The sequence below is a fragment of the Gorilla gorilla genome, chromosome 18 (genome assembly GCF_029281585.2).
Source record: "Gorilla gorilla gorilla isolate KB3781 chromosome 18, NHGRI_mGorGor1-v2.1_pri, whole genome shotgun sequence".
NCBI lineage: Eukaryota > Metazoa > Chordata > Mammalia > Primates > Hominidae > Gorilla > Gorilla gorilla.
In genome coordinates, this window is record NC_073242.2 from 15,053,786 (window position 1) to 15,070,567 (window position 16,782).

A 16,782-nucleotide genomic window follows, 5' to 3' on the forward strand; every position below is an offset into this window, starting at 1 on the left:
CTGGCCAGCAGGGTGGACGAGCTCCACAGCCCTGAGCCTCGACTTCCTTATCTATGAGGTGGGCACAGCCCGCCCGCCTCAAGGGACAGCGTCCAGAGTGAATGGGGTAACACACGGGAGAGGACCACTTGTGGGACATGCAGGTGGCCTCAGGAAATGCTTCCTTCCTTCCTCGTTCAACATTCAACCACATGTACCTACTACATGCAGGGCACAAAGAGACAGGGAACACAATCCCCACACCTGGGAGCACCCAGCTGTCAGAGATACCAAGAATGTTAACAACAGGCAGAGCATCCCCAGGAGGTGGGGACAACAGACTGGACAGCAGTGGGAGAAGGGAGAAGTCACTCTTGGCTGGGGGCGGCCATACCAGGCATCCTGGGTCAGGAACTAGAGCGGCGTGGAGGTGGTCAACCAGAATGGCCTCCCCTCACTTGACTGTCATGTCCCTAACAAACCCTGAGGTCAACTCAGACTGGGGACAATTTCCCCATGTGATCCTGTCCTCTGTTCACCCCTCAGGAGACTAAGGGCCAAAAATAAAGTGTTTTTTTGTTGTCGTTGTTTTGTTTTTTTTTTGAGACAGAGTTTCACTCTGTGGCCCAGGCTGGAGTGCTGTGGCGTGCTCTCGGCTCACTGCAACCTCCGCCTCCCAGGTTCGAGTGATTCTTGTGTCTCAGGCTCCTGAGTAGCTGGGACTACAGGCATGCAACACCATGCTCAGCTAATTTTTTTTGTAGAGACAGGGTTTCACCATGTTGGCCAGGCTAGTCTCGAACTCCGGACCTCAAATGATCCACCCGCCTTGGCCTCCCAAAATGCTAGGATTACAGGCGTGAGCCATTGCACCCCGCCCCCAAAATAAAAAAATTTGAGGCCAACAGAAGGACTCCCCTAGGGGACTGGGGAGTCCCCCGGGTCCTGAATGGTCAAGAGCCAAGTCTGCATAATCTATATGGGGGTCAGAGGATGGCTCTGGGTTCAATCCTCACTCCGTCATTACCAGCTGTGTGGCCTAGACCAGGTGACTCAACCTCTCTGAGCCTCCATTCCTCATGTGCAGAATGGGAATGGCGTTCCTAACCCTATCTCATAGGCTCGTTCACGCACCCATTCAATACCTACTATGTACCCTACGGCGAAGCAGACAAAAATCATCCCTGCCCTCACAGAGCACACATTCTGGTGATTCTAGCATAGAAAGAATGAAAAACAAAGGTATTTGTATGCTACACAGTGTGTTCAAATGACAGAGCTGGGGAGAGGGATGGGAGGGGATGGGAGGAAACGGGGAGGTGGAAAAGAGAGGCCTCCCTGAGATGCCATTGGAAAAATACCTAAGGGAGCCAGGCAGGCGTGTGGGAGAGACACATTCCAGGCAGCAGCATCAGCCCGTGCCAAGGTCCTGGGGCCGCAGCAAGCCTGGCGTGTTGAAGAATAGCAAGGAGTGGAACAAGTAAGGCTGGGGGCTGGGAGATGAGGTCAGATGGGGGAAGGGTGTGGATTCTGATGGCTCGCAGGCCCCTCTAACAGCTTTGACTTTCCCCCGTGTGATCGGGACAGCTGTACTGTATTGTGCTCTCGTGTGCACACAGCTTGCCTGGCATGTATGCAGTAAGTGCTCAGCCAGTGCTGGCTCCTCTTGTTGCTTTTATCTTCCCACCATAATGGGTTGAACCGTGTCCCCCAAAAAGAGATATTGAAGTCCCACCCCCCTCACCCTCTGTCCTGTGAATATGACTTTATTTAAAAATAAGGTCTTCACAGATATAATTAAGTAAAAACAAGGTCATATTCAAGTCGGACGGGCCCTCAATCCACTGTGGATTGTTTTTATTTTGAGACAGGGTCTCATTCTGTCACCCAGCTGGAGGGCAGTGTTGCAATCACAGCTCATTGCAACCTCAACCTTCTGGCTCAAGTAATCCCCTGCCTCAGCCTCCCGAGTAGCTGCGACCACACACATGCACCACCACACCTAGCTAAGATTTCTATGTTTTAAGCCATCCAGTATGTGGGACTTTGTTGTGGAAGTCCCAGAAAACTAATCCACCTGCCTTGGGAGTTAGGTCATTGATGGGCAAGGCTGTCCTGGTTGTCCTGGAGCCCAGAGCCACACTGGGCTTGATGGGAGTGCCACCTGGGTCCAGGCCTGAGGCTGCTGGTCTGGCCCAGGCATGGAGGAAGCCAGCTCCCCAGTCCCGAGGCTGTGCGCTGAGTGCCTTACCGTGTATCTGCAGCTCAGCACTAAGGCAGGCCTCGCCTGGGAACCCCGCCCACAACAAAGCCTCGCTGTTGTGCCAGCTCCGGCCGGAGAGCTCCAGGTGCCCATCACGGTAACAGCAGCTCACAGAGTAGTTGAGGAATGTGGGCCCCATCAGGATGCGTCCAGAATGCTCGAAGCCGGAGCTGCCATTGTGAATGTCCACAGAGACCTGGAATGACACCGAGGAGACGCTGGACTGCCCTGTGCAGAGAGAGCCAGCCTGGGTCAAGCTGGCACTGGCTCCCACAAACCCTGGGGTTATCAGTGCCATCCACGTCGCTGTGATGGGAGGAACTCAGACCCTCTTGAAGGAGCAGGTTTGATGACCAATGGGGTTACTCCAGCTAATTACACATGCACCCAGGAGACCGTAGAGAAAACACGGAGAAACCAATCAGGAAGTGGGGCAGGCAGGGGAGAGTGGGCCTGGGGAAGATGGCTGCAGAAAGACTTTGGGAAGACCAAGATGTCCTGGCTGGTGCGAAACAGGTTGCAAACCACAGCCTACATCTGTTGTTGTAAATAAAGTTATTGGAACACAGCCCTGCCTGTTTGTCGGAGGCATTTGAACCAGAGCAACTCCATCTTGAATAGACACTGGGCAAAGTAAGGCTGAGACCTACCAGGCCGCATTCCCAGGAGGTCAGGCATTCTAAGTCACGGGACGATATAGGAGGTCAGCACAAGATACAGGTCATAAAGACCTTCCTGATAAAACAGGTTGCAGTAAAGAAGCTGGCTAAATCCCACCAAACCAAGACGGTGACAAGAGTGACCTCTGGTCGTCCTCACTGCTACACTCCCACCAGCACCATGACACTTCACAGATGTCATGGCAACGTCAGGAAGTTGCCCTATATTATCTAAAAAGGGGAGGCGTGAATAATCCACCCCTTGTTTAGCATATCATCAAGAAATAGCCATAAAGATGGGCAACCAGCAGCCCTGAATTCTTTCTTGCACAAGATCCAAGAACCCTCCCTTGCGGTCTGGATCGAGACCCCGTTCCGGTAACATGTTCACATCCCATTCCTGTGGCTGCTTTCACAACCCAATAGCAGCAGAATGGAGGCGTTGTGGCAGAGACTGCAGGGCCACAGAGGCTAAGACACTTACTGTCTGGCCCTTGATGGAAAAAGTTTCTCAAACTCTGCTGTGAGATGTAATTCCCTCCCATGCCACCCCACAATTGTCTTAGTAAAACCTTCAGTGAGGCCAGGTGCAGTGGCTCATGCCTGTAATCCCGGCACTTTGGGAGGCAAAGGCGGACAGATCACTTGAGGTCAGGAGTTTGAGATCATCCTGGCCAACAAGGCAAAACCCCGTCTCTACTAAAAATACAAAAATTAGCCAGGCATAGTAGTGGGTGTCTATAATCCCAGTTACTCAGGAGGCTGAAGCGGGGGAATCTCTTGAGCCCAGGGGGCGGAGGTTGCAGTGAGCCGAGATCACTGTACTCCAGCCTGGGTGAAAGGGCAAAACTCTGTCTCAAAAAAAAAAAAACAAAAAACACACAAAAAAATATGCTACAAGGCTACAGTAACCAAAACAGCAGGGTACTGGTACCAAAACAGAGATATAGATCAATGGAACAGAACAGAGCCCTCAGAAATAACGCCACATATCTACAACTATCTGATCTTTGACAAATCTGAGAAAAACAAGCAATGGGGAAAGGATTCCCTATTTAATAAATGGTGCTGGGAAAACTGGCTAGCCATATGTAGAAAGCTGAAACTGGATCCCTTCCTTACACCTTATACAAAAATTAATTCAAGATGGATTAAAGACTTAAACATTAGACCTAAAACCATAAAAACCCTAGAAGAAAACCTAGGCATTACCATTCAGGACATAGGCATGGGCAAGGACTTCATGTCTAAAACACCAAAAGCAATGGCAACAAAAGCCAAAATTGACAAATGGGATCTCATTAAACTAAAGAGCTTCTGCACAGCAAAAGAAACTACCATCAGAGCGAACAGGCAACCTACAACATGGGAGAAAATTTTCGCAACCTACTCATCTGACAAAGGGCTAATATCCAGAATCTACAATGAACTCGAACAAATTTACAAGAAAAAAACAACCCCATCAAAAAGTGGGCAAAGGATATGAACAGAGACTTCTCAAAAGAAGACATTTATGCAGCCAAAAGACACATGAAAAAATGCTCATCATCGCTGACCATCAGAGAAATGCAAATCAAAACCACAATGAGATATCATCTCACACCAGTTAGAATGGCAATCATTAAAACGTCAGGAAACAACAGGTGCTGGAGAGGATGTGGAGAAATAGGAACACTTTTACACTGTTGGTGGGACTGTAAACTAGTTCAACCATTGTGGAAGTCAGTGTGGCGATTCCTCAGGGATCTAGAACTAGAAATACCATTTGACCCAGCCATCCCATTACTGGGTATATACCCAAAGGACTATAAATCATGCTGCTATAAAGACACATGCACACGTATGTTTATTGCGGCACTATTCACAATAGCAAAGACTTGGAACCAACCCAAATGTCCAACAATCACAGACTGGATTAAGAAAATGTGGCACATATACAACATGGAATACTATGCAGCCATAAAAAATGATGAGTTCATGTCCTTTGTAGGGACATGGATGAAATTAGAAATCATCATTCTCAGTAAACTATCGCAAGGACAAAAAACCAAACGCCACATGTTCTCACTCATAGATGGGAATTGAACAATGAGAACACACGGACACAGGAAGGGGAACATCACACTCTGTGGACTGTTGTGGGGTGGGGGGAGGGGGGAGGGATAGCATTAGGAGATACACCTAATGCTAAATGATGAGTTACTGGGTGCAGCACACCAGCATGGCACATGTATACATATGTAACTAACCTGCACATTGTGCACATGTACCCTAAAACTTAAATAATAAAAAATCCCAAAAAAACAAAAAAAACCCCCAAACTTTCAGTGAAATCTCCACCACCTCTACCACAATTTTGAAGTAGCTACCCAGGCATGAAGGAGCAGGGATGAGAGACGGGGAGAGGGCACCCTGGTCCCCTGCAACCCAAAGAATGAGCCGCGGCCCAGCCGTGACTGCATCACCCGGGCTGAGAAACGCAGCATCTCAGGCCCCACCCCAGACCTGCTGAATCAAACCTTCATTTTAACGCCCTCCCCGATTATGCCTGTGTACTGGGTGTGCGGGAAGCCCTGCTCTAGGCAGAAGACGGCCGCCTCTGCCGTGGGACCCCACAGGAGGTCCAGGTCTGCTGGGCTCTGATCATGTGCCACCCACCCTCTGGGATGACAGCACAGGGCCCAGGGCTGGACTTGTCCTGAGTTTCAGGGGCTCTGTACTGCTGGCCACCTCTGCCAAACTGTCCCCTTCCACTCTGGGCCACACCCAGGCCTGCCTGCTAGGCCTCTGCTGGTGTCACCACTGACCTTGATGGTGCCAAGGTCAGACGGGCCCCAGGCACTCAGGCTCAGGGCAGATCCAGAGACTCAGTGTGACAGCAGAGAGGCCAGGAGTGAGCTCTCTGTCACTATCCACGGAGCGCTTCCCTGCACCCCAGCCCCAGTGGGCAGAGCTGGGAAAACTGAGGCCTGAGCCCTCGTCACCACACAGCTGGCTCCCTGGACTTCCCCCCAGGACTAGGCATTCCCAGGGTCTAGTCAATCCTAGACCAGGGGTTGCAAACTGGTGGCCCTTGAGCTGATAAGTTTTTTGTGGTCACTCACTCTGGTATTTTTTGTGTTGTTTTTTTTTTGAGACAGAGTCTTGCTCTGCCACCCAGTCCGGAGTGCAATGGCACAATCTTGGCTCACTGCAACCTCCACCTCCTGGGTTCAAATGATTCTCCTGCCTCCGCCTCCCAAGTAGCTGGGATTACAGGCATGCGCCACCACGCCCAGCTAATTTTGTTGTATTTTTAGTAGAGACAGGGTTTCACCATGTTGGCCAGGCTGATCTCGAACTCCTGACCTCAAGTGATCCGCCCACCTCGGCCTCCCAAAGTGTTGGGATATACGACATCTTGTATAATTCTGTTTGTATGAAATTTCCAGAATAGACGAACGCATAGGGAAGGAAGGCAGATTTGTGGTTGCTAGGGACCAGGGAGGAGGGGATGGGAGGGACTACTAATGTACTGATGGGTATGGGGTTTCCACTGGGGTGTTGAAAAGTTCTGGAACTTGTAAGCACCGATGATTGTAGAATAGTGTGAACGAACATAGCATCCCCAAGTTGTATACTTTAAAACGGTTTTACATTATTACACATATTTTACTACAACAAGAAATGTGAAAAGATACATATGATGTGGAGGGTTTGAGACGTGGCACACACTCTGTAGTTCCCCACACAGCCCAATGACACATTTCAGTTCTCCGCCTGCCCCCAAAGTCTTCGAGTTTGCAACCCCTGTACCCAATGCACACAGGTTTATCACTGAAACAGCGGGAGCAGGCTGGGTACATGGCCCACGCCTGTAATCCCAGCACTTTGGGAGGCCGAAACGGGCCGATCACTTGAGGTCAGGAGTTCAAGACAAGCCTGGCCAACATGGTGAAACCCTGTCTATAGTAAAAATACAAAAATTTAGCTGGGCGTGGTGGTGGGCACCTGTAATCCCACCTACCTGGTGGGCTGAGGCAGGAGACACTTGAACCTGGTAGGCAGAGGTTGCAGTGAGCTGAGGTCATGCCACTACACTCAAGCCTGGGCAACTGAGCAAGACTCTGTCTCAGAAAAGGAAAGGAATGGGATGGAAAGGAACAGAACGGAACGGAAAGGAAAGGAAAACAAAGCAAAGGAAAAGAAAGGAAAACAAACAGCAGCAACAGCGGCAGCAGCTGCGATCCCTGCCTGAGCATGCAGCAGGCGGCAAGGCCCCTCACTGTTTTATGTCACCTGTTTTATGAGGCAGAAACTGCTACTCTATATGGATCAAAAATGTTGACTGAGCACCTACTACATGTCAGGCCCCGTCTCAAACCTGGGGATACTACCATGCACAAAATAGAAATGCCTGAGCCCGTGACGCTCAGGTGGCAGTGGTGGGAGGCAGACAGGACAAAGAGAAAGGCATTGTGCTTCCTGCCTGCACCCCCAGCAGAGACAGCATGAAGCCACCTGAGCTGAGCTGCACCCCAGCCCTGAGCGCCACGGTCCGGTTGTCTCACGATGCCAGGACATGCCCACCGCCAGCCCAGCTGCCCATGACAGAGGTGGGCTTGCAACCCTTGGGTCCTGATTGATGTTTACCTGTGTTTGCAGATGGGACCACTCGATGACCATCAGGTTGAGCTGATGCCCCTGGGAACTGGGAGTCCAGGTGCATGTCACCAGGGATGTGGGGGGTCTTGAAGGAGGGGGACCATGTGAGTATCTCCTGGCAGCGACCTCAGCTCCAGGCCACACCTCAGACAGCCCCTGTGATCAGGCTGTGCCAGCCCCACTGGAGGGGCCCACTATGTACCACAACCATCCAGCCCAGGACAGAGACCCCATACCTCGAGAGGCTGCCCAGCGATGTCCACTCGGCACCGTCCTAACAGCTGGGTGGGCGAGGCGTCTCCACTGCAGTTGACCTACAGAGACCAGTGGGTGGGAAGGGGCTGGCTTCTTCCCTGACCCCAGAGTGAACCGTCGTGGGTGCCAAGATCCCACTTGACCCTGCCACCCTTTGGGGAAGCCACCGTGGGCAAATAACCCCAAAGAGAGGTTTGCACAGGGACTTGAGGGCGAAGCCACAGCATCATCATCAAATGAAGGTAAACGGAGCTCCCAGCATGCAGGGCCTCCACGCCAGGCACGGTGCTAACTGAACCACAGAGTAACCACGGGAGGAGGTGGCAGATGAGGAAACTGAGTCACGCAAGTCAGGGAAAGAGGAAGCATCTTGCTTGTGGTCACACAGTCAGCGACGGTGCAGCCTGGCTTCAGGCCAGGAGCCCTGCTCACTCACATTCCCTCTCCCACCATGGACGGTTTAGCCACCCTCAGGGACAGGCACCGAGGTGGTTTCCTGCTTTTCATTTCTGAGAACAATAAAGAGGACAGCTGCGGGTGTGAGGCTTCTCCAGGGTAGGGGCCCCAGGGAGGAACTGAGAGCCCAGGGCCTCTACCATCTTCATTCTACCAGACAGGGCCTGGTGCAGGCTGCAGCCTGGCCCATGTGGGCACCCAACCCACTCACCTCCAGCTGGGAGGGCAGGGTGCCCTGCAGCCCCGAGAGGCCATGGTGCAGCCCCAGCACCAGCCCCTGTCGGCCACCCTCTGCCTTCCTCTCCAGGGCCGCGCGGAGCTGGTCGCCATCCAAGATCACCGTCAGCCCAGCCGCCAGACTACGTCCCACACTCTGGGCAGAAGCAAAGCTGTTGGGTGTCCCTGGGACCCACTGGCCCCCGAGAGGGCCCGGGTGCAGCCCCCTCCTCACTCACCTGGAAGTGCCCGTGGCCATCTAAGGAGAAGGGGAGGCCCCAGTGCTTGAGGCTGGGCATGGTGTGGGTGTGACGGAGGCTGGCATGGAGCTGGAGGCCCGGGGACTCGGGGGTCAGGTCCTCCAGGCCAATGGCACCGTCTAGCTGACCCCCCGCGTTCCGCAGTGCCAGGCGTGCTGAGCAGTTGGAAGCCACGTGGGTGAGAGACAGGAGCATCCCTGCCTCGGAGGGGAGTCCTGGGGGAAGAGGCCAGCGGGCAGGAGTGGGCAGAGCCCCAGAGACCACTCACCCCAGTCCACCACATTTAGTCAGGATGGGAACATGACGGAGGCCTGGCCAGCACACCTGCTCTCTAGAGGATCCCCTGAGCCCCATAGCTCCAGGTCCTACTGCACCCAATACACCAGGTTAAACCATCTGAAACTGTCCACATTTCACAGAAATGGCGATTTCATCTGGTCCAACCTCACAGCACAATTGCCACATGCAGCCGGTGATAAGACCCATGTCCCTTAGGACTTCCAGCTCCCCGAGGAAAGGACACAAATCTCAGAGGGAAACAGGGGTCTGATTGTGTGTCCTCCCCTCGCTGCTGCACCCGGGGGCCCCTCCAGGCCTGGAGGTAACATCTGAGAAGCTCGAGCAGGGGCTGTTGGGATTATTTCATAGCTGCGGTCCCAGAGGGCATCCTTGGGGTCCTGGCTAGGCCAGGTATCCACGCTGCACAAGCTGTCCCAGGGAATGGGGGGTGGGAGGCCTGGAGGGCTGATGGCAGCGGCTGTCACCAGCTGATTTGAAGCCTGTCAATACGGTAACAACTGGTACCCTGAAGCTACATGTTCTGGCTGAATCACGTCCCAGGGAAGGAGACACAGGTGTGCCAGGGAAGCCAGCAGGGGAAAGAAATGAAGCTGGAATGTGAATTTGGGGGTTGGAGGCTCATTTATCCCCGCTCCCTTGGCTCCAGGACTTAGAAGTCTTGGAGGAAGAAGCTGTTCTGCCTGGACCACTCGTCCTACCTGCATCACTCAGCGTGCTGATATTGTGTGTCAGGCCACCCGCAAGCTGTCCGTGCCGGGGGCCCCAGGAGCAGGCGCCACCCAGAGCCAGGCTGGCTGCATGGGCCCGGATGCTGGCCTGGGCCCTGAGGTTCCTCGTCTGGGCCTGCAGCCGGCCCTTCAGCTGGAGCTCTCCAGGCAAGGCCTGGCTGCTGTTCTGGGCAAGGACACAGGTCACGCTGCGCACGCTGGTGCCGTTCCCTGCCTTCTCATGCTTGCCCCGCAGGAGGAAGCCCAGCACAGCTGAGTCCGCAGTGACCCTGAGGGTGCCTGCAGAGGATGGTGGAGAAGAACAGAGCAGAGGCGGCTCAGGGAAATGAGCTGCTTTGGAGAGGAGGGAAAAGAATTTGGGGGTAAGAAGTTGCTAGATTCATGATGTCGTACTTGTAACTCATGTCAGAAATGGCACATTTGTGAAATCCATCAGAGTACACCAGCTCCCTCCCAGGATACTCTGAAAATCAAGCGAGCTAATTCGCAAAATAATTCAGAAAATCTGAACAGCTCTATATTTATATAGAGCTATACATTTATATAGCTGTATACGTTTTCCAAAAAACTCCCACAAAGAACGCTCCAGACGTCTTCGCTGGTAAAGTCGATCAGACGTTTAGAGAACATCACCACCAATCTCACACAAACTCGTTCAGAAAAGAGAAGAGAAGAGGATACTCGACTTGGTTTATGAAATTTGCATAAACCTCATACCAAACCTGATGACAGCTTTGCAAAAAAGGAAAATTACAGCCCAATAGTGCTATGAACACAGCCACCAACTTTCTTAACAAAGTATTAGGAAACCAAATTCAATTACATATAGAAGGAAAGAAAAAAATGCAGGGAATCCCACTAAAGCAAGGTTGGTTTCATACCGAAGTCCAATTTAATTCACACTATTAACAAAATTAAAGTGAAAAACCATATGAATATGTACTAGATTCAGAAAAGGCATTTGACTATATTCAACGCCTATTCTTCAGAATAAAAACTGGCCAGGCGCGGTGGCTCACGCCTGTAATCCCAGCACTTTGGGAGGCTGAGACAGGCAGATCACTTGAGGTCAGGAGTTCGAGACCAGCCTGGTCAACATGGTGAAACCCTGTCTCTACTAAGAATATAAAAATTAGCCAGGTGTGGTGGCGCATGCCTGTCATCCCAGCTACTTGGGAGGCTAAAGTAGGAGACTCGCTTGAAACTGGGAGGTGGAGGCTGCAGGTTGCAGTGAGCAGACATTGCACCACTGCACTCCAGTCTGGGAGACAGGGCAAGACTCTGTCTCTAAAAAACAACAACAAAAAAAACTCTGCAAAACCAATAGCAAACATTAAAATTATTTGTGGAAATTTTGAACATTTTCTTTCTAAGATTGAGAACAAGGTAAGAATTTTTACTCTTAGCATATTTATTCAATATTATATACTGTATTTCTTAGCTACTGCAATAAGAAAAAAAAACCTAAACGGCATAAAAATATCAGGCCAGGCTGGGTGCAGTGGCTCATACCTGTAATCCCAGCACTTTGGGAAGTTGAGGTAGGAGGATTGTTTAAGCTCAGGCATTCCAGACCAGCCTGGGCAACAAAGGGAGACCCCACCTCTAAAAAAAAAATTATCTGGGCATGGTGGCATATACCTGTAGTCCCAGATACTTGGGAGGCTAAGGCAGGAGGATGCTTGAGCCATGATCATCCCTCTGCACTTCAGCCTGGGCGACAGAACAAGACCCCATCTCAAAAAAAAAAAAAAAAAAAAAGGCATAAAAATCAAAATGGAAGTAAATATCCTATTCTAGAATATATAAAGAGTATCTACAAATCAATAAAAGACAAACAACTTAATAAATGGGCAAAAAAAAATTCATGTGACCTGTCTCAAAGGAAGCTACATGAACAAATAACACACACGAAGCAGTGCTTGGCCAGGCGCAGTGGCTCACACCTGTAATCCCAGCACTTTGGGAGGCCTAGGAGGGTGGATCACCTGAGCTCAGGATTTCAAGACCAGCCTGACCAACAAGGAGAAACCCCATCTCTACTAAAAATTATACAAAAAAAATCAGCCAGACATGGTGGCGCATGCCTGTAATCCCAGCTACTTGGGAGGCTGAGGCACAAGAATCGCAGAGGTTGCGGTAAGCTGAGATGGCGCCATTGCACTCCAGCCTGGGCAACAAGAGTGAAACTCCATCTCAAAAAAAAAAAAAAGTGCTCAACATCATTCATCAACAGGGAAATGCAAATTAAAGCCACAAGGAGAAACCACTAGACACTAATTTGATTATTTTTTTTGAGACAGGGTCTCATTCTGTTGCCCAGGCTGGAATGCAGTGCCACAATCATGGCTCACTGCAATGTCCACCTCCCAGGCTCAAGCGATCCTCCCACCCCAGCCTCCATGTAGCTGGGACTGTAGGCATGCACCACCATGCCCAACTAATTTTTTTAAAATTTTTGCAGCGACAGAGTCTCCCTATGTTGCCCAGGCTGGTCTGAAACTCCCAGGCTCAAGCAATCTGCCCTCCTCCACCTCTCAAAGTGCTGGGATTATAGGTGTGAGCCACTGCTCCCAGCTGAGGTGTGCACCTTTCTTTTTATGTAAATTTTATATCAGAGGAAGGAAGAAAGGGAAGGAGACTAAGAGCAGGGAGAATTGTAAGCACATTTTGAGCTTTAGTCCATGATGTGTATGATAATCCATTTGGGTGTAAGGTGTTCTGATGTCTACAACTCACTCTGAAAAGCATCAAAAACAACATAGATGGATGTGTTACAGGAAAGGGGTCTGGATCCAGACCCCAAGACAGACTTCTTGGATCTCCCACAAGAAAGAATTCAGGGAAAGTCCACGGTGCAAAGCAAAAGCAAGTTTATTAAGAAAGGAAAGGAATAAAGAATGGCTACTGCAGACAGAGCAGTCCTGAGGGCGGCTGGTTGCCCATTATTATGGTTATTTCTTGATTATATGCTAAACTAGGGGTGGATTATTCATGCCTCCCCTTTGGGTTTATTTTATTTTTTGAGACTGAGCTTCGCTCTTGTTGCTCAGGCTGGAGTGCAGTGGCGTAATCTCCTCTCACTGCAACCTCCACCTTCCAGGTTCAATCGACTCTCCTGCTTGAGCTTCCTGAGTAGCTGGGATTACAGGCATGTGCCACCACGCCTGGCTAATTTTTTTGTATTTTTAGTAGAGATGGGGTTGCACCATGTTGGCCAGGCTAGTCTCGAACTCCTGACCTCAGGTGATCCACCTGCTTCAACCTCCCAAAGTGTTGAGATTACAGGCGTGAGCCACCGCGGCCGGCCCATCCCTCCCCTTTTTAGACCATATGGGGTAACTTCCTGATGTTGCCATGGCATTTGTAAATGACCATGGCGCTGGTGGGAATGTAGTAATGAGAACGAACAGAGGACGCTCTCGTCACTATCTTGGTTTTGGTGGGATTCAGCCGGCTTCTTTACTGAAACCTGTTTTATCAGCAAGGTCTTTATGACCCGTATCTTGTGCCGACCTCCTGTCTCTTCCTGTGATTAAGAGTGCCTTAACCTCCTAGGAATGCAGCCCGGTAGGTCTCAGCCTCATTCTACCCAGCCCCTATTCAAGATGGAGTTGCTCTGGTTTACACACCTCTGACAGATGGAGAGTGCATAGGCGATAAAGAAAATAACACAAAATGCGAACAATTATAACATTTAGGTGGGGGCACGTGGGTGTTTGCATACAATTCAATTTTTCTATATGCTTGAAATCTTGCAGGGGAAATGGGAGGGGGAGGGGGAGGAGCCGTCTCGTAGGGACTCCCACGGGGCAAATCTAGGAAAATCCAGCACTGAAATAATGATCATGACAGATTACTGAATAAAATAAGAATCCATGAGTCCCTACTGAGGTTAAGGAAGGAAAGAAGGAGGGTGATATGGTTTGGACCTGTGTCCCCAACAACCCTCATGTGGAACTGTAATCCCCAGCGTCAGGGGTGGGGCCTGGTGGGAGGTGACTGGTTGGCCTGGGAGCGGATTTCTCATAAACAGTTTAGCAGCATCCCCTTGTCCTGTCCTTTCCATAGTGAGATCTGGTTGTTTAACGTGTGTAGCGGCTCCCCCCTCTTTCTCTTAATCCTGCTCTGGCCCTGTGACGTGCTGGCAGAGAAGAAGATGCACCATACTTCCAGTACGGCTTGCAGAACTATGAGCCAACGTCTTTATAAATTACCCAGTCTCAGGATGTGATAGCAGCACAAGGACAGACTAATACAGAAGGGAAGGGAGGGGCAAAGGGAGTAAGCAGGGAAAGCATTCTGCCCTAAGCAATAAATTATTTTTTGAGACAGAGTCTCACTCTGTCACCCAGGATTGGAGTGCAGTGGTGTGATCTTGGCTCACTGCAACCTCTGCCTCCTGTGTTCGAGTGATTCTCGTGCCTCAGCCTCCTGAGTAGCTGGGACTACAGGCGTGTACCGCCACCCCTGGCTAATTTTTGTGTTTTCAGTAGCGACGGGGTTTCACCATGTTGGCCAGGCTGGTCTTGAACTCCTGGCTACAAGTGATCTGCCCGCCTCAGCCTCCCAAAGTGCTGGGATTACAGGCATGAGCCACCACGCCTGGCCTGTAAGCAATAAATTAAAAAAAAAAAAGAATTAGAAAAATCCCCATTTGGCAATCATCATAACAGTAAGAGACTCAGACAAGCACCATCAGTGGCTGCTAAAACTAGGAGGGTCACAATTCCATGAGAACAGAGAATACTTACATGACTTCCAAGTATCTCACCCAGTTACTTATTAATTACAAAGGAAATAACTAAAAACTTTACAGCCAAGAAACCTGGCAACCCTACCTTAATCAAGAGATCAAAGCTAATGTCACCAACGGTGGACAAACAGACAGAAGGTGCCACCTGACAAGAGGCTGCCTCATTTCTGTGGTGTCCTACCAACAGGCTTTCTTGAATGCAGGCATCAGGAAGTGTCACTCAAACCCAGACGGAGGGCTGTTTCACAACATGACTGCCCTGTACCCTTCAAAATGTAAATATCTGCCAGGCGCGGTGGCTCACACCTGTAATCCCAGCACTTTGGGAGCGGAGGCAGATCGATCACTTGAGGCCAGGAGTTCGAGACCAGCCTGATCAACCTGGTGAAACCCCGTCTCTATTAAAAATACAAAAAAAAATTAGCCAGGTGTGATGCTGTGTTCCTGTAATCCAAGCTACTCGGGAGGCTGAGGCAGCAGAATTGCTTGAACCCGGGAGGCGGAGCTTGCAGTGAGCTGAGATTGCTCCATTGCACTCCAGCCTGAGGGACAAGAGCAAAACTCAGTCTCAAAAAAGAAAACAAAAAAAAAGAATTATCATGTCTGCAATCTAGGAAAACACAACTCAGGAATAAAATAATATGTTAAATATACATACATATAGAGAGAATATGAGAATGGTAAGGGAAATGTGAAATGTTAGTAACTGATTAATCTGGGCAAAGGGGCTGTGCAATTCTTTGCATTGTTCTTGCAACTTTTCTACAAGTCCAGTGTTATGTCAAAATAAAAGGTATTCCAAAATATATGCCTGGGAAACCCTGCACCCAACTCTCCCTCCTGGAGATATACAATGTCCATTAGCGTGTTAAAGGCTCTGACAAGTCCTGCATAAGGAACCCTATTCAGTTTTTAGTGAGCAGATTTTCTTTGTCAGAATGCATGTTCATTTCTCACAAAGGGAAGTCATCCATACCCCTTTATCTAAACCTGTGGATATGCCAGTGTAAGATGCTGGAGTTGGAGCAACACTGCACTTGGGTGGAAATGAATCTACCTTGCAGTTCCAAAGAAAGTGCTTGCCGCTGCCCCCATGGCATTCCCCAGGCCCTCACCCTCTTGAAGTGTCTCCTTCTGCTTCAGCCTTCCTGTGAGTGTCAGGAGGCGGGGCATCGCTGCCCAGCCAGCCACCGTGTGCCGGGTTTGGCTCTGGAAAGTCAGGATCCGGCCTCCCCTCCATTCCTCAGATGCCTTGAGGAGCAACTGTGCTGTGTTCTGGTCCAGCAGTGCCTTGGAAAACAGCCAAATCCTAGGCAGCGAAGTAAGGGGGTTAAGATCATGGGCTTTGTTGTCAGGCAAACCTGGGTTCCAACCCCAATGCTGCTGCTCACTAACAGGATGACCTGGGACAAGGACATAACCTCTCTGAGCATCAGTTTCTCCTTCTGCAAAGTGGGGAATAAAGTGGACATACTGATATTGAGCTTTTTTTCATTTTTTTCCTAGGAGACAGAGTGACTCTGTCACCCAGGCTGGAGTACAGTGGCACAATCTCAGCTCACTGCAACCTCCGCCTCCTGGGTTCAAGCGATTCTCCTGTCTCAGCCTCCTGAGTAGCTGGGATTACAGGGACCCACCATAACAGCTGGCTAGTTTTTGTATTTTTAGTAGAGATGGGGTTTCACCACGTTGCCCAGGCTGGTCTCGAACTCCTGACCTCAGGTGATCTGCCCGCCTTGGTTTCCCAAAGTGCTGGGATTACAGGCATGAGCTGCTGTGCCTGGCCTTGAACTGATATTGATATTGATACTGACAGGTACTCAACCAGGTGTGAAACAGTATGTTTGCACCTATGGCCAGCTCTTCGCATACTCTCCTGCAAGGTGACTTTGCCACTCCTGCATTAACACGTGAGATCTATGTCCTCTCCCTTTGAATCAGGACTGGCCTTGTGACCTACATTTTGGTCAGTAGAATGTAGCAGAAGTGACAATGTAGAACTTTCAAGATTGGGCCCTAAGATCTGCAACTTTCACCTTCTCACGTGAATGCTGCCTCTTGGAACCCAGCTACCTGGTAAGAAGTCTGACCAGCCTGAGACCGCCATGATGTGAGGAAGCCCAAGCAGCCACTTAAAAAGAGAGAGGGGGATGCACATGGAAGAGCACTGAGGTGCCAGACACGTAAAGGAAGCCTTCCTGGACTTCCCAGTCCACCCCCGTCCTCAGCCCATGCACACATCTGGCTCGGAACTGACTCAGCTGAA

General features: G+C 50.4%; 1 protein-coding gene across 1 annotated transcript in view; it reads right to left on the reverse strand.

Moving 5' to 3' along the window:
- LOC101140736 (uncharacterized) overlaps positions 1–16,782 on the reverse strand; it is a 152,987-nt gene that overhangs the window by 43,350 nt on the left and 92,855 nt on the right. Inside the window, exons 38-43 of the mRNA XM_031002978.3 lie at positions 15,632–15,825; positions 9,731–10,039; positions 8,712–8,947; positions 8,468–8,629; positions 7,782–7,859; positions 2,231–2,438 (exon numbers count right to left, since the gene is read on the reverse strand). Of these exons, the coding sequence (XP_030858838.3) occupies positions 2,231–2,438; positions 7,782–7,859; positions 8,468–8,629; positions 8,712–8,947; positions 9,731–10,039; positions 15,632–15,825 (1,187 nt within the window). The remainder of the gene's footprint in view (positions 1–2,230; positions 2,439–7,781; positions 7,860–8,467; positions 8,630–8,711; positions 8,948–9,730; positions 10,040–15,631; positions 15,826–16,782) is intronic.